This window comes from Ciconia boyciana, chromosome 3, assembly GCF_034638445.1.
Source record: "Ciconia boyciana chromosome 3, ASM3463844v1, whole genome shotgun sequence".
In the NCBI taxonomy this organism is placed as follows: Eukaryota; Metazoa; Chordata; class Aves; order Ciconiiformes; family Ciconiidae; genus Ciconia; species Ciconia boyciana.
The window spans coordinates 16,891,752-16,909,804 of NC_132936.1; the positions used below are offsets into that span (position 1 = coordinate 16,891,752).

Consider the following 18,053-nt stretch of genomic DNA (forward strand, 5'->3'; position numbering starts at 1 on the left):
ATCTCAAAATGCCAGTCTGCCCACTGGACCATTACAGTCGATGGCTGTTCCTAACCTTTAAATATGAATGGAGGGTGCCCTGCATAATGGATCGGGGACTATCCATGGAGACCATCTGCCCAGTGGCTGCAGAAATGCTTATGTTGTTCTTCGCAGGAGTTTATTACTCAGAGGCTAGTGCTAAAAATACATTGCAAAGGGCCTTATTTAAAAACAAAGGGCTAATGCAACTGGCGACAGAGAAACACAAGACTGAATCCAAGTACCTCCGCCACCCAGGCTGGAGTTAAGCTGCAAGCAGACAGGCACTAACTTAATTTGAAAGGCAATGACATAATTCTGAATTAGCTTAACAGGACCTGCAATTCATACAGAAAAGCCTGAATTTATGCAGTAATTAGCCAGAGCTTTCAGAGTGCTAGGTATCTCCGTGGCGAGAAAATAATTACATAGCTTATTAAAGCAAGGTAAAAATGGACCCGCTGATGGTTTCTGTGCTAAACTCCACTTTCACTAAGTTAGACTCTATTTTTGATTAAACATACAATTTGCCAAAACACCAAAGTCACTTAAGTTGAAGTTTTCTATTAATCACTTGGACATCATTTCTCAAGTGATTAACCCCCCTACACACCAGTCCCTCCCCGAAAGACACCCCCAGAGCCCGACGAGCAGTAAGGCTCTGCAAGCTTTTCATTGATTTCTCCATGCTTGACTAAAAATATGCCTGACTCATTTTAAGATTGCACAAACAAGATTCAAATGCTGCGGTCCCTCTCAGAGGCACCATCCCGTGACAAGGTCAGAGATGTTTTTACACGTTCTCCTGAGTGCAGAGAGATGCTAAAGCCCACCCTGGCCGATTCGCATCCAAACCTTGTGCATCTAAATGACTGCTACCCAGCCCGTGCAAGAAGAGCCATTAGTGTAAGAACATCTGCAGCATCTTTAACACCACAGCGTCTTCTGGCAGACAATCAGCCAGCGTGAACACAAATAGTCTGGAGACAGACTATAAGCAACCATGGAATTATTTTTTTTTCCAATACCTTGCTTTTTTTTGCTGTGCTCACCCAGGGAAAGCAGGAAGGCTTTTGATTAACTCTCCTTTCAGGGTTGCGCTCGTCAGCAGGGTGTTGCGGTTGAAAGGACTGTTGGTTTAATAGCTCAGATTTGAATTTCTAGGAAAAAAAAATGAACACACTTTTCTGCTGGGCAGCACTGACATGAGCCTGTACTGTAGAACGAGTCTGACCTGACCACATTTCCCACTTGGATATTGCAACCATCTCTCTCTTTTTTTAATAATATTAAAGTATTAACACCTAACCACTACTAGGTCATTCTACAGAGCCAAAATCCCTTAATTACATGCTTAACATTAACCTCAGGCCAAATAATTTGTTGATACTTTATTTTGCAGAGAGGACAGACTTAAGCAGCTACCTGCAGACTTGATGAACATGGGGAGAACTGCTTTCCATGCCACCGATGTCAAATGTTACCCTAACAGCACGTACCTAGTACCTGACAGGAACAAGATACTTTTATTTTTTAAATTCATCGTCACAACAGCGGCGCCAGTGGGGCCGGCAGCTTTCCCTTTGGTGCCTTGAGCTGCTCCGCATCCAGCAGAAACCGAGCTGTCGCCTTCCTGTGATCTTCACCAAGGAATTGCCTTCACCCAGGACCCAGCCAGGATGGAGCAGGATCCCACAGGCACCAACACCGCTGTGTTAACCCAGCCACAACAGCGGGCTCCCAAAAAACCCTACGTACTTACAAGGCAGTGTATGGACAAGACGGGGACACGTTAGGCAGGGAGCCAGCCTCGTCCTTCCCCCAAACACGCGATGCTAGGGACTTGTTGCATGGGTTAGACCAAGACAGGCAGTGACAAGAAAAGTAGTCTTTTATTTCAATTAATATTTCTTGGCATTAGGCAGATATTAAATAACACTGGAATGCACAAGACTATTAACATATCAACAGCAAAAGGGAGGAGGTGTAGCCAAGTCGAGAACAGCAGTGCGAGTCACGTCACCTCGGGGCACTCAAAAGCCATTTAACGCAGCAACCACCAGAAAGTAGGACTCCACTGAGAAATACAAAATGAGGATGAACTCCTTTCAGGTCTTTTGTTAATACAGTAACGTTGGAATGATTGACAGTAAAAATGAACAAATATTTGCATTCAGGAATTAAACAGAGTGAAATATCCACAAACTGCTAGTCATGCATTTCTTTCCGAACAGCAATTTGCTAATGCATAAATATCACAAGGAAACAATCTCCAAGATTTGAATAAATCACAGACGACTAGAAGAAACAAAGCTCAAACTCTATTTTATGCCTTAAATAGATGACCTAAATATTTAAAATTTTACTTCACCATATATATATAATTTATATATATATTAAAAGAAAGTAAAGACCATTAGATAAGTGCAAGCAATTTTCCTCAAAAAGAAAACTGGAACCATGCCCAGGAAAGCTGCGCTTTTTTTTTTTCTTTCTTTTTTTTTTTTTAACTTTCTACTCCATTCAGTCCACATTTTTTTTGTTTTTTTTACATAGTAATTTCTGAAGCAAAATAAATTATCTACCATCTGCTATGTCGGGTAAAAGTCCTACCTAGCATCTTCTCGGGAACTACTAGAACATCACCTTTCTTACCGACTAAGTGAAGTGGTATCTCACCAGCGATTTGAACTCTTTTGTAGCTGCATGTAAACATACCTTTCGATTAACGTTTAAAATGTGTAGAGTGAATCGTAACATTACAGGGAAGCAGAAACGGAGCTGCCGAAGGAGAGCTGCACTGGTGTTAGTGAGGGGAGCGAGGGCTGGTTCGCTCGGACACACACACACACACACAATCTGGCAATGGGATCTTATCCGCGAAGTGTGGAGGGATGGTTGAGAAGGCATCCGTCGAGCAAAGCTTGGACACAAGCCGAGATTCTCTGTGCACACTGTCCGCTTTAATCAGAACTGACTTGCGCTACTGGGGTCGCACTGTAACAACCGCACAATGGAGGGATCGCTCTTGGCACCTTTGATGAACTCTTCCAGCGACAGTTTACCTGAAAGGGAGGGAAAACAAAATGGAAATAATAAATAAAAAGTCAGTTGCTGCTGCCACCGTTGCTGTAGCTGCAATGCACAGCAGCCAAATCCTACTCAGGCCCTTAACCCCAGATGCATTTTTCTTCTGCGAAACAATCTAGCACGGTAAGTGTTATTTTTTATTTAAAAAGACCGTACCAAATATAAAAACAACTGTTCTAATATAATTTGGCAGCTTTTTGCCCAGAACCAGACTATACAAATTACATGACACATAAACACAAGGTATGGTACCTGAACACATGCACACTTTGAAAATTATGCCCATATTACTATGGAATTTTAAACCTAAATATCCCAAATGTCTCCACTTTGCACCCTCTCGGTTTGTTGTGACGCGTAGGGCTGAGCAGTGATGGCTTCTCCTGTGCCTACAAGCCACTTGCTGTGCCCTGTGGGGTGTACGGGAACGGGACCTGCCCCCCGGCGCAGCGCGAAAAGCCAGCCTTGGGAGAGCCACCTATTGCCATGTGTCGCTCCTGAGCATTTCTGGTTTACACATCTTCGGTTTAGGCCTGGCTTGGACGGACCCCGTAACAGTCTGTGGGTCTGAAAAGGTGATCTCTGGAGGAGCAACCATGAGGAGCGACCACCCCAGCATCCCCTGGCTGCAACAGTCCCGTGGCACAGCACGGAGGAGAGGTCCCATCTGGTCTCCCAACCTCATCCTGGGGCGACCCAGCCTCCTGGCAGGTCTTTCCCGAGCTCAGGACCAGTCCTCTGCACAAAATGCCATCAGGAGCCCGTGAGCAGCCTCTGCCTTGCCTGCTATCACCAATACTCTCCTGCTTCAGCACTCTGAACCATGGCAGAAATAAGCCGTAGCAATATTAATGAGAAATGAAAGAGTTTTCCTTACGAACTGGAGGAAACAAGCATTTGCTGCGTCCTGGCACTGTGTCTGGTGATCTCCCGTCTATCTCGTGCTCCCAGCACAACCTACCCCCAGCCTCACACAACACCCCAGGGCCACCCGTACCCAACCCCAACTGCTCTGCTTGAGACAGGCAGGACCCAGGCACGAACACCTTGCACTTGGCAGCTGGCTGCTGCCACTTTTGGCCACGTGCCCCTGAAGGGAGGGAGGCACAGGCTCATCGTGCCTGTTTTCACCAGCCCCAGGATGCTCCAGCCTGCCGCGGGGACGGGGAGAGGACTGAGCTCAGTGGCCAGCACCCGAATCAGGTTGAACGGGGAGGAATGAACAAACCTTCCTCTTGTAGAAATTACAGAAGCTCAAACACCCGTGGCATACTTCTGTCCTAATTTCTGGCTTTTAAGCTAATGTTCCCAAATCAAGTGTTTTCTTAAGTTTTTATCAGTCTGACAAAGAGCACTTGTAACTATCGGGACATTTATTAGTTTTCTCCTCTCCTTGCAACACTTCAAAGCAAAGCACACATCAAAATCTATTAGCGATGTCCAACAGTCAGATGGGGAAGTGGAAACATTTCCAGCCACCAAAAGCACACGCACTTCCCCTTGTGCAGACTTGATTGCTTGGCACTACATGGCTTGCAGGGCTGGTATTTTACTGGGAATAGGATGACTTTATTTCAGCAACAAAGTGCAACAGATGGAGGATGTATATAGCAGGTTTTGAGACCACTATTCTGTCACACATCTGCACATGCCGCTACTTTCCGCAGAACAAAAATACTTTAATCGTGTTATTTTAGGGGCCTCCACATGTGAAGTCAGGGGATAAAGTGCACGTTTTGATGAAGTCAAAGGTAAAATACTTGAGGACTTCAGCAAGGCCAGGAATTTTCCCCGGGGGCTGCAGCAGCAGATGCCAAAACACAGCCATAAAATGCTCTTAAATATAAACCTTTCTATACATAAGATCATATTTTTCCAGGTCTCCACATCTCAGCACTAGAACCAAATCTTTGCTCCCACTGAGCACATCAGTAGGATACAGCTCCTGATTTCGACATGGGCAGCTGCCACCTCGGCCACTGCCAGGGTAATTCCCAGGGAAAGCTCCACCTCGACTGCGACAAGAGGAAACATGTCAGCAGGCTGATGGGCAGAGGAAATTGCTCAATTTTGCCTGTGTTTTTCAAGCCTAAGGAAATGAGCTAGCTCAGGTGGAGGGGTTGTGACGGGTACGCTGTCAGATAATTTATCGAGTGGCTCCATAATTGGCTCGGGAGCTGTTACATCCCCCCGACGTGCATGCTGCAACAGCGTAAATGCTGCAGGACCGCGTGCGACCATGCGTATACATACACACGCCATAAACATGTACAGAAAATAAGTATTATGGACCCAGGGGAATTTTTGCTTCCAGGTACCCAACCACATCCCCGATCCTCATTATGGATGACAAGCCCAGGACTGCAACTCTATCAAGGGCAACCTTGTGCCCAGTTCGTGCTACACCCAGAGAAAACAACCCAGACATTGGACTCAGAGCAGTTTCAGAGGAGCCTTTGCAGAAGGGGATTTACCCATGAAATGTCAGGGAAGGACTGCTCCCCTCCCATCCCTTTGTCCCCCCAGCAGGAAAGTCTTTCACGCACTGCCTGCTTCTTCACCCTATTTGTTATGGACCAGAGAAGCTCACTGAGGCCAGGCAGAGACCAGGGTTTCCGGTGGGGACATCCCTGCCCTCTATCCCACCCCCCCCCAATACCATCACCTAGAGCCTATGAAGGGGTGCTGGTGGAGATCCTACCATCGTTGTTTGTGTCCATCTGTCTGAAGATCTTGTCTGTTCGCTTCTCGGGAGTGGATTCATCTTCTGGCATTTTCATTACTGATGAAACCATTTTGTAGATTGCCTGAGTATTAAAGAAAAAAAAAAAAAAAAAAAAAAAAAGGAAAAACACAACCCAAACAATAAAGCATCAGGACTGAGAAAAAGCATTTAAGCCCGTAGCAATAAAAAAAGGCAGCTGACCCTGGCAGGCAGCTGTGGGACTTTATAAACCAAAACAAATACGAATTTCTGACTGCAGCTTTTTTTATTTTTCTTTCCTGTATTCATTCGCACTTCAAAAGAAGCTCCCACACTGCTGGGTCAGTTTAACTGACAGTCAGGGCTTAGATTAATGTACGAGCAGGATTGAGCTAAAATACAGGAGGCAATGGTGTGTAATTCTCTTTTCTGCAACTGGGCTAAGCCATCGCCTCTTCGGCTGGCTCTCAACATACACTCACTTAGGTGTATGCGTGTGGGGTGTTGTATGGATTACAGCTGAATATGAATATATAGGAATAGGAGTTGTTTTTCTTTGTGGATGGGTAAAGAAATGCATTTTCAGACTTACGAGAACGTGAATAAAGACAAGACTTCTTTAGGACACCTCCAGTCCTAGCCCTCCTCCTAAACCACCCCTGCCCAGCCATGAGGACCAACCGCCGGGGCACTGGCTGGATGCATTCCCCTGCAGTGCACTGGAGACACACCCCAGCTGCAGGGCGGACGGCAAGCAGCCCACTGCCAAGGCTGAGCCCTGACGGCACGTGGGGCAGGGGCACAGGGGGCTCTGCCCTGCACGCCCCCCTGCTACAGCCCCCGGGCTATGCGGCCCCAGCCTTCGGGAGAGGAAGATGTGCCTTTCATTTGGAGCTCACGTTGACTCAGATTTGAAGTTTCAAGGTATTAATTTTGAGATTAATCCGGTCAGTAAAATTTGCATTTAGGGTTTTTTGATCCCATCAACACCCCACTAAGAAATCCCCAGGGAGAGCTGCAAGCTTTTGGCTGCAGGCCAGCTGCACAGTGCTCTGTTTGTCCCTCGGGCTCTTTCCTCATTTGCACCTCATAGGTCCCGCCATGGCCCCCAGTGTCCTTTTGGGGACCAGGGGCTCAGGAGCCTCCCTGGGGCAGGAGGGACCCAGCTCAGCACACCCCTCAACTCCAGCTCCAGATGTCTCAAGTTGAAGAGGTTACAGCAACATGAATAAAATATAAAATAGAGACGATGCCTCACCTGCACTATTTCTAGCATTTCCCCGCGGCTGATGTACCCGTTGCCGTCCAGGTCGTACATACTAAACGCCCACTTCAGCTTCTGTTCCAGCTTGCCCCGAGAGGTGACGCTCAGGGCGATGATAAATTCCCTAAAGTCAATCGTCCCGTCGCCGTTGGTGTCAAAGGTGCGGAACACATGCTCCGCAAACTTTGACGCGTCGCCGTAGGGGAAAAAATTAGCGTATATTTTTTTGAACTCTTCCACAGTCAAATGGCCTGTTGGGCAATCTTTTAGGAAGCCCTTGTACCACTCCTGCAGCTCGTGGTCTGTGAACTCGGTGTTCTCACGCAGGTCCTGGAGCACCTCAGGGCGCAGCTTGCTGTTCTGCTTCCCCATCCTCTTCTGGATCTGGGTTCAGCGGCTGCAAAGCAAGAGAGCATCTGCCTGAGCTCCAGCCCCACTCGGTGGAGAGGGGCCGGGGGCAGGCAGAACCCTGCGGGAAGCACAGAACTTGCGCGGGGCAAGGGGGAAAGAGCAGAAAAAGGATGCTACAAATCACTAGGAAAATATCTCATTTCATCTGGCCTCTTCTCCTCTCCTCCCAGCTCTCTCAGTTACTAGTATGCCACGGAAGGACAAGGGAAAGCAGTTTGGGAGGGACTATTTGGGAAATATTAACCCTTATTATTAATCCTTATTATCTAGGAAATAATAATCCTCACTATTTTATTTCTCTGCTACAATCCCACTCTATCACATGGCTTGCGATGCCCAGGTCTGGATCCCAACTCCTGACCCACTCCGGCAGGCTGATCTGCTGCGATGACCGAGCGGGAAGGGACAGCAGCAGCAATGAAAAGTAAAATCCATCTATTCAAAAGTGAAAGTAAGCAGGGACAAGGCAAGGGGCAGAAAGGGCAGGTGGCTCTGTGCCAGCCGCGTTCACATCGTCCAGATGCTCTTTGAAACCCCTTGGCTTATGGAGCATCTCCTCCCGTGACAGCAGCACCGGCACAAGGGAGTTCATCCTTTCCAGCAGATCGCAACCTTCTGCCTCCCCGGACAAGCAGAGAAAAGGGCTTTTTAAAGCAAAATGTTTGGCAAAGCAACTCCTTCCAGGTTTATTGGGGTTTATACTTTTATATAAGTTTATTTAGTAAGTTCAGTATTCCTCAATGTGGGCAAAAGGGCATTTCAACCTCAGGATTTGATCAGGATTTCAGGAGGGGGCTGGGTTTGTTCCCTCCTTTGACAGCGCCTGTGACGCGCAGGTGACTGCGCAGGCGAGACTGCCCAGCGACAGGAAAGCTCCTTCAACGAAATGAAAGATGGTCAATCTGCACTTAGGAAACAACAGGGAAAAAAGATATCATGATGTATTTTTGGCTTTTATCCCTTTCAGCCTTTCATGGCTTCCCAGCAATAACCAAACCGGGCTGCCAAGCAATAGGTTGAGCCGCATCTCCTTCCCCAGACTCAAGAGGTTTATCCACAAGCTTTGCACAAAGTCACATCCAAACCCCTGTGAGTGCTCCGGCACAAATGACATTTCTCTGCACAGTCTGTTATGCCCATTAGGCTCGCTCCCAGCCGGTGCAGAAGGCAGGTTAGTAATAGGCCAACACTGCGTGGCTACTCAGAAACTGCAAGAACTGAGCAACAAAGCGTGCAGAGGCCGGGAAAAATATAACAGGGACTAAGTGCTTCCCAGAAAGTAAAAATCCCAGGCATGCGTAAGAACCTAAAAAAAAAAAAGTTAAAGGTCAGCAAAAAATAAGTTGCTCTACAGCAGAGAGATTTTCAACAGCTGAATTTACACTCGTTTTATTTGTATTCCACTTAGTCTCTGTGTCGCCTCAGCAATGCAAAAAATCCACATCCTGCTCTGTGGCTTAATGCTCGGAGACAAAAACCAGCCAGCTGCTCATTAGTTCAATGCATCGGGCTTAACGGAAAACTGTGTTATCATTAGCACTTCTGTTTTCTAGAAAAGCTGCCAATATTTCAGCTCCAAAGCTTTATTTTTGTCCACTATATTGCAGAGTTTTCTCCGGGCCCCTGACACACCTCTGCTTGCTCCCAACACACAGGGATGCTACAGCTCCCGGTCCCTGCCAGCATCATCCATAGGAGAGCACTGGGCTGCCCTCCAGTTAAACCACTAACTCCCAGGTGCTCCCGCTGCCTTTCCATCTTTGAATCTCCCCTGCTCCAGATATTCATCCTTGAAGTGCTGAAGGCAGAAAACACAATATTCTACTCTGCTGCAGTCAATTTGCAGAAAACAGTGGCTTGGAGCAAATAATGGATCGACCGCGGTCCTTTTTTTAAGTGCAGAAATTGTAACACTATGTGTCCGTCCTTGGGCGAGGAGGTGCCTTTGGGTCCTGTCCCTCAGTGAATCCCCTTGGCTTCATGATGCCCGGTCCAAAAGCAGTCCGTGCCTCGCTGGCAGCTGTCTCAGACTTCCCTGGGATAGGGGCAGGAGGAGCAGCAGAGCCGGCTTAATGCAGGAGCTGAACTTTAAGCAGAAATAAACTCGGCTTTAATCACACACAGGGTTGGGGAAGGCACGGTAAAACTTCCAACTGGCAGCTAAGAGGTTTGAAAAGGTTTAATGCCATTTCTCCCTGTTCCTATAATATCTTTATTATTCCTGTTCCCTTAAAAATAGAGGCCCCTAGACAACAGAGTAATTAGATTTCACTACTTCTACTAGCAGTAAGATATATCCTGTTATGGGGAAGGATGCTCATTTAATATCAGCTTCAAAAGCCTTATATTCAAGTAGTCTTTGCATTCAACAAATTACAGGTTATTTCAACCCTTCCTCCTCTTTTAAATCTTTTTATATCAGAAAAGTAATGTGCAATGCCCTGAACACAACCCTTTTTTGCATATGAGCTTTCTGAAAGGCTTCATAAGGTGTTCAACCCAAACGTAACCCTGCAGTTGTTGTAACTAATTTGTTACGAATAATTAAATAACCAACATTAACATTAATTTATTAAAGCCCATCTAAAAAAACCCAGCTTTGATGTGAATTGTGTTGCAGGTAGCTCCTCCAAAATGAAATGCCTAAATATCTCGTTAATCATGACAGCAACCCCTGCTGCTGGCATCCAACTGACATTTCATTCGATTGCTATAAAATGCTTTCATCAAATCACTTTCCAGAGGCTCAGCGGCTGATTTAGCCACAAGACCACTCAGAGGATGGCTGCTAATGGAAATCACAGGGAGTGGGTCTGGGATGCTCAGATCAGTCCTGTGATTAGGCTGGGGGGGCCTGTACCGGCCACATCACTCGCTGCAGTGGGTGTAGAAGGCCAGGGAGGAGAGAAGTCCTTGCACCCAACGCTGCCCCGGGCAGTCAGCAGAGACCTAACTCCAGCACAGCCCGCCAGTCCCTCGCTTCCCCCCACGCCAGTGTGAAATCCAGGGAAGTGATGCCACACACACTGCAGCGAGGACCGTCCCTGCTTAGCTTGACGAGCAAAAGCCCTCAGAGCATCCAGCACTATCATGGCAGTAACAAACGTAATCACAGGAATGCCCTTGAGGTGATCAGACAAGGAAAAGCTTGGAAGTATAATTAAGGACCAGCAGACTTCACAAGTATATCATTGCTCATGAAAGCGATGCTCAGTCATGTCAGGCTCAAACAGGGGGAAATGCAGATGCATTTTTGTTCCAGTTTCACGCCAAATTTTTTGTTAAAATTATGTGGTGGTGATGCTGCTGCCTGCAATAAGCTACATCCACCCAGGCTAGAAACCGAGATGCCAGAGAACTCCTACCTGAATATATCCTCTGTCCAAATAATAAGCAATAATGACATAGCAAAAACCTAGCAATGAGAAAAAAGGTCTTTTACTGAGGCCAAGACGCACACCCGTTACGCAGCACTACAGTGAGTAACTAACGATGAAACAGCTAAAGTAGCAGTTCTGTGTTTTTACCAATAGATGGACTGGTTGTCAGCATCCACGCACTGAAGTATTCGACATACTTGTAGCAAAGCTCAGCGCATCCTACTTTTAGACGAACTCGCTGTCAACCACCAGTTACTGCGGGTAAACGCGTTCTCCAAGCACACAACCCAGAAAGCCAGAGACCAACCCGGCTTTTTCACTGCAAACCTTCTGAAGGCAAAACCCCCTTGAAGTGGGATCCTCTTAGTGAACCAGATACGGCTGCAAAAGGAGGAATGACTCCTTAGAGATGCACTTCCTTGTGCAAACCCCCTTGGATACTGATTTAGTGTTAATAAAAAGAGGAAAATTGGTGAAATCCCGGTCTGTAGGACAGAGGTGCTCTCCATCAGAGAAAGAATGCACAGAGAAACAGAATAAATACTCTTTGTATTATCTGAGCTATCTGCTTTGCAGGGGGAAATCTAGCACCATTTTCTCTTGCAGTGCTCACTTATAAAACAGAACAAGCGTGTCTGAGATGTGTTATGGTCCTGAACCTGTAGCACAGTGCCTCTGGGACTGCAGGAGCCCAAAGCAAATGAACAGCATAAGCCAGGCAGCAAATACTGCTCTAAGTTGATCTGAAAGGCAAGAACCATTCCCATAGGGAAGGAAGATTTTTTTTATTAAAACACCTAAAGCATCAGATCCATCACCGATGCATTCTGCCTTGGGGTGCAGAAGAAGAGACAAAATGATTTAGCCCACAGGGACCTTGTGAGCATCATGTTAAGAAAGGCTTTGCTTGGAAACACTATTTTACAGTAATGGTGGTCAAACACTGGCATAGGTTGCCCAGAGAAACTGTGAAGTGTCCATCCTTGGAGATACTGAAAACGCAACTGGACATGGTCCTGGGCAATCTGCTCTAGCTGACCCTGCTTGAGCAGGGGCGGTGGACTGGACGATTTCAAGAGGTCCCTGCCAACCTCAACCATTCTGTGAAATAGCCTCAATATCCTTTTTCCTACAGCCAGGTGAAGATGAGAGCCATGAGGAGGTCCTGCTCCCCTGGGGCAATTCAGCAACTGTGGTACCTTGTTCTGAGGCTGTATTTTTTAAAAGTTTGACCCTTGTATTAAAAAACAAACAAACAAACAAAACAAAAACAAAAACACAAAACCCCACAGGTAGTCCAAATAAAAGCCTCAGTCACTAAAGATCTGTGCTGACACACTTCAGTAACACACCCTTGGGAAAAAATGTTTTGGGCTCTGGTAGCACCAGTGCTCACCAACTCAGGCAATGCAGAGATGTATTTAAGAAGACTCCAGCTCCTGTGGGCCAAGCTGCAAGAGGGAGACGGGTTCTTGGGCACCCCAGCTACCAACAAATGCCTAGTGATAAGAAAAGATCACATAGCAGATAGGCTGCAAAATGGGATTATAACGACATCCTCTGGATCATGCTTTGCCCAGGGCCAGTAAACGCATCTGATCTGAACTGGGAGGGGAAATGTGCAATTACACGGGCCTGGGACAGATGATGAACTCTGGAGTAAAGAGGAGATTTTGTTACACGTTTTAATGCCAGTAGACTAAGCAAAGAGTGTTGCAATAGAGAAGGCACAGGATATACAAATACGTTGCTATAGATACCTTGTCCTGCCTGGTAAACTCATGTGAACTTCTTTCCTGCCCTGCGGCAAAAGCAGCACCAACCACATACCAGCTCACATACCAGCTACTGCAGCACCCACTTCATCTTCTCAAGCTGTAGACTTGGGGCCAAAAGTAACACCTTTTCATAAAGTTTGAAGTGCAACAAGGAATATCTTAACCTCTTGAAAAGTTCGTAATAGAAGGAGCGAGACAAAAGAGAAACCTCAATCAATAATGCTGCGAAAAATTCAAACCCTGCAGAAACGCTGAGGGGTTTGAGATGTGAAAGGCTGGTGTCAAGAGGAGCTGAAGCTCCTTCCTCTGCTGCCTTTGGGGAAACAGAAAGAGAAACGAAACCTGACAAGCGAAGAACAGACTATACTAAATAAATACATGGGCTTTTTACATTTTTCACTTTCAATGACTAATCACGCTTTTATTTAAATGAGTAATATTGCTTACTTGCAACTTATTTTCAAGTTAAATCCTTTTCAGAAGCTTATTAAAAAAAGTGGGTGAAGGGGAAGGACTGCCCCCTGTATCACCCACATTTTCAGTTCCAGACAACTCAGTAACAATTCAGGTATGTACATCGAACGTCCTTCCAAAAGGTGCAGTGAATTGGTAACAGACCTCCAACCACCTTACTTTGTAAGTTTATCCATAAACACGTACCCAGGAACTGTGTGGTCTTGAAAACCCGATTCCACGTCTGGGATGAAAACCCACTAGAGACAACCACCTACCCCCAGCTCACCAAAGAAAGATATAATTACAAAGGCTCCAATCCTGCAAATAGCTATGCAAGAGGAATATTTCCAGGCTGGCACATTAATTTCATGGAGTTGGCTGCAAGGGCTGAAACCTAAGAAATTCACTTACAGGTCTCTGGATTGCTCCTGTCTATTGAAGTCACTTTAATCGGGATTATGTTGCTGATTTACAGGGAAAAATCAATTAGTCTCTGACATCGAGCATCAATGCATTAGCCTGAGAACCATTTTATGTTCGAATCATTGCTACACGGTGCAGAGGCATTTGCAGATGATAGCGGCAGTATCTTCCCAGCCGTTGCAGTCACTGCAACAAGCCGGGGTACGCTGGTACCCGCTGCGCCCGCCGACACCGACCCCCATCACCAGGAGATGAGAGTTCGCCATCGAGGGCGCGGGTACAAATTCACTGCAAAGAAACAAAAGAACCACAAAACACTCCCAAACATTCATGAATTGCTGCTAATGAGGAAAAAATGAGACCTGCGTTGGGACCAGAAAAGTGACAGTTCCTCAGGGAGCTCTCCATAACATTCTCCAGATCAGGGAGGAGAGCTCATTACTGTATAGGGCAAATATTTCCGATGCAGTAAGAAAAGCACAGAAATATTTTGAGTAAATTAGGAAATTGGGTTAATTTGGGTGGGAGCAGATTGGGCAGCAATGCAGCTTGTGATTGCAGAGAGGAAAAGAAAATCATGAGTGGATTTTCCTCATCTCCTGCTTTTGCCCTTTCCTTTTTTTCTTTTTTTTTTTTTTAACAAAACCAAGGGAGAAGCAGCCAGCCCTATTTTGTCTTCAGATGCTGTGCAAAGTTGGCAAGGCTTTAAAAAAAAAAAAAAAAAAAAAATTTACAGTTTGTTTACATAATGCTACAGAGCAAGGAAAACATGTCAGCACACTGTCTTACCGTACAAGGTCTTTTTCGGGGAAGGCTGTGTTGCATGAGGAAAAACCCACGTCATGTTCATTGAAGATACTATTGTGATATATAATTTTAAATAAACCTCTGTGAGTGCAGGCCTGCAGGACAGGGAAAGGTGCCTGATGGGAACCGGGAAACCAGAGAGAGCTTTGCAGCCTCGCAGTTTACAAAGAAAGGGAAAAAAGTGATAAAAATCAGCACAGGGCATTATATTTTTAATATAATTAAAATCACAGAATTAGCACCGTTGGGCTGTCTTGTCATTGGATGTTAGAAGTTTCATATGATGCATTTATTTAATTGATGAACATCCAGCTTCCCACCCTTTCCTTGCTGGCCACCCCCAGGAAGCTTCCTTAACGCAGCAGTCCTGCGCAGGGGGCAGCGGAAGGGGCAGCAATGCATCACAGGCGCTGCCCGTCGAGGCGAGATGCTCTGCACTGCAGCCCATGTTGAGCACCCGGCTACGCTAGTGGAGACGCAATATATCAGTCTCTTCTCCTCTCCTGGTGTGCAAAGCCACCTTCAAAAAGTCCCTAAAACATCAAAGGATCTTCAATGGCACGCCGACTTCTTAAAAGGCTTGTTTGCTTGCATTAAGGGATGCGTATGTACCGATTCGAGGGACAAATATGGGCTGTCTTCCCACTTTTTACATAGCTGTCCTCCCTACAGAATAATTACAGCCCTCGGAGAAAGGATGCTGGATTAAATTTCAGTATAATTAGCCGAAGTATGGCAGTATCAAGAGCCAGCCAGCTGCACCTGAACAAACCCCATAGCATCGAAACCATTCACGTGCAGAAGATGGAGAGTGTGGGGACAATGACACTTGCTAAAGAGACAGTGACAGATGATAGTCAGCCCTCAGAGGCTGGTCTGCAAGACCATCCTCACTGCTAATGATGCTTAAATGAGAAAAAAGAAAATAAAAATTAAAAAAAAAGAAAAAAGAAAGGGAAAGCGAGATCTGACAGCCTTCCCTTCCCCAGCTGCAGGTACTGTGCTGAGACATGGGGACTGGAAGAATCAAGGGGATTTCAGGGTCGCTAATTTGAAACAGGGGAGAGAGGAGAACTGGGTTTGTTTTCAAAGAGTGGAAATAAACTTTTTTTTTTAAAAAAAAGCATTATTTAGCAGAGGTATGCTTAGGAGAAAGATGCTGAAAAATGTGATTTTGGAGATACGCTAACGAACTACCTTTAACAAAAATTCAACTAACATTTATTTAGATGCTTAATTAAAAATACTGAAACACTGGGAGGAAAAAAAATCTACCAAAAGAGAAAGACTGTTTGTCACCAACATTTTCATCCCCCAAATACACAGCTGTTTCTACTACTACCCAATTTTTTGTTCCAAAAATCTCAAATCTAATATAAATGCATCTGTTTATTTTATTAATCTAGCTTTCTAAATAAGCTTTTTTACACAGATCATCACTTTAAAATAGCACAAAAGCCACTGGTTAACTTCCCTGTAGAAATACACTCCACTAAACCAAAATTCTTCTCAAAACATTGTTCTCTTTCCCCTTCAGTGGCAATCACTACTGATAGTAATCCAATTGTTTCACACCTTTATTTTCCTCTTTGCTGAATGAAAAAAAAGCTGACGTTAAAAATCTAAAAGCAAACCTAGAGTTTAACTTTTTTTCTTGCAGAGGAGTAAAAACCCTGTGAAATAAAAACTCTGTAAAATAACTACATGAGAACAGCATCCCACCAGTAAGGAAGGAACCTGGTTCCACTGGATGTAGCAATTCAGGCAGCAGGAGACCCAATCTTCTGCTGGTAGCAATCAGCCCAAGCTCTACGCTAGCTGAGGATATTACTCAAGTCTTGGTGCAGGTGACTCAAAGGAATTTTTTAAATTTATTTTTAAAATCAAGGAGCCAAAAGTGCAGAGACTACTATCAGGTGTAGGAAAGCCACATACCCAGCACACATCTTGGACAAGAGCGTCATGAGGAACGTGATCCGAGGTTTGTGCTCAGGTTACTATCAGGACAACCGCAAACCTTCGTGCCTTGAGAACGCAATACCAAACACCGCATACTGAATTACAGCAAAATCTGTGCTGGGATGCAGGCACCCATCTGGGGCAAACTCCTGCTGTCCTCCTGGGATGCCAAGGTCTGCCCACGCCAAGGCATGCCTGGGCTGGTGGCTCCCCACGGGCAACGTGTGCGAGGGCACACATGGGTGTTTGCCCAAGGCAGCACCTCGGTGGTGTGAACTCCAGACGGTCGCAGGGATGAGCGAGGCGTTGGCGTCCCTGTTAGGAGGATCCCAACCACAAAGTGCCATTTTCCATATAATTGCAGAGACAAGGACATCTTTGCTTGATCAGCGGTGGTATGACAGACCATCTCTCCAGCCATGTATGATGCTCAGGGATATAAGTAATACCCCCTCTCACCTCTTACTTAAGTTCCCATGATTAAAAATGGGAGAAGTTCTCCAGAAAACAGGAGACATCGGATTAATTTGTGACTAGCTCCTGCAAAAGCTGTACAAAAATGGACACCACCCCTTCACTGAGCTGTCAGGGACTGTGCTTGCTGGACTCTCCCAGCACCTGTGTCCATGGCAAGCAGCGGCGGAGGCAGCAGCATGGCAGGACACCTCCAGTCCCAGCCCACGTGCTAAGTAGTTGCAATTTGCATTAATCTTGAACACTCGACAGTATGATTTGCTTTTAAGTGTGTTCACTATAAATTATGCAGAAGAGCAATATGACTGTCTGTCTAAGAGAAGGGGAGCTCCATATCACAGGAGACAGCTGAAGACCCCCTGACCCAGACACACGATGACATTTTTAGGTCCACCAAGAACAGCCCTATGAAAATCCTTTCTCTTCTCTGGCGTTTCTGCATGGCATTCAACACTTGAATGCAAATCATCTTGGAAGCAAACCATGCAATCCACATTTAAGACATCACTGTTTTCATTAACCTCCACCACAGGGCTCCATTCCCAGCAATATCCACACAAAATGTGCTTTTCTGAGCGCCGCAGGTGAGGGCTGCCTGGAGCGGAGTCTCTGTCAGCAGGCTGGGTAAGAAAGCAAATGGAAAATCAAATCATGCTGAATTTTATATAAATATAAGTGATGCCAGTAGTGGCCAAATGGGTGTATTTTCATCCCTAACTGAGTTCGGTAACAGGAAGGAGATGCGATGGGTTTGCAGCAGGAAGCACCCCAACAGGCGTGGGATGAGAAGAGCTGACCTCCACCTGAGACCACACTGGGGGCACATCCTGTCCCACCACTCGGTGCCACATCGGTGAAGGTCTCGACTGGAAAAACAGGAAATTAGTGTCTTCTCTCAACAGCGATGTTGAAGGTGGACATTCATGGGGGGAGAAAGGGATGAGGGAAAAAACCCACTCCTGATACCGCCTTACGGTCTCCCTTTCAGATGGCACTATCTTAATGAACTTTGTTTCAGCGAAGGCAAAAAAAAAAAAAAAAAAAAGCACATCATCGGCTATACCTGATATCAACTACTCATCAGCTCCACTTCTAACAGGGCTACAGAAAATCCCACTAAACCCAACACTTTCACCAACTTCTGCATCTTTCACAAACCAAGATCCACACTAGCCACCAGGCTGTCTTTTTTTTTTTTTTTAAAAAAGGGATGACACATCTATTTTCCTGGAAATTTTCAGCAACTTTTCTGCACGGGGAGAAGGTATCCTGTGTGAGAAACCATG

The 18,053-nt window shown here is 45.9% G+C and overlaps 1 protein-coding gene across 5 annotated transcripts in view; it reads right to left on the reverse strand.

Annotated features, from left to right (window-relative positions):
- Positions 1-1,894: 1,894 nt before the first annotated feature.
- Positions 1,895-18,053, reverse strand: part of HPCAL1 (hippocalcin like 1) — a 68,324-nt gene continuing 52,165 nt past the window's right edge. For all 5 annotated transcript variants that reach the window (XM_072858617.1, XM_072858614.1, XM_072858613.1 and 2 more), the window contains 3 exons: positions 7,074-7,476; positions 5,813-5,918; positions 1,895-3,086 (listed from right to left, as the gene is read on the reverse strand). In XM_072858617.1, coding sequence (XP_072714718.1) covers positions 2,989-3,086; positions 5,813-5,918; positions 7,074-7,451 — 582 coding nt within the window. In that variant the 5' untranslated portion in view covers positions 7,452-7,476 and the 3' untranslated portion in view covers positions 1,895-2,988. The remainder of the gene's footprint in view (positions 3,087-5,812; positions 5,919-7,073; positions 7,477-18,053) is intronic.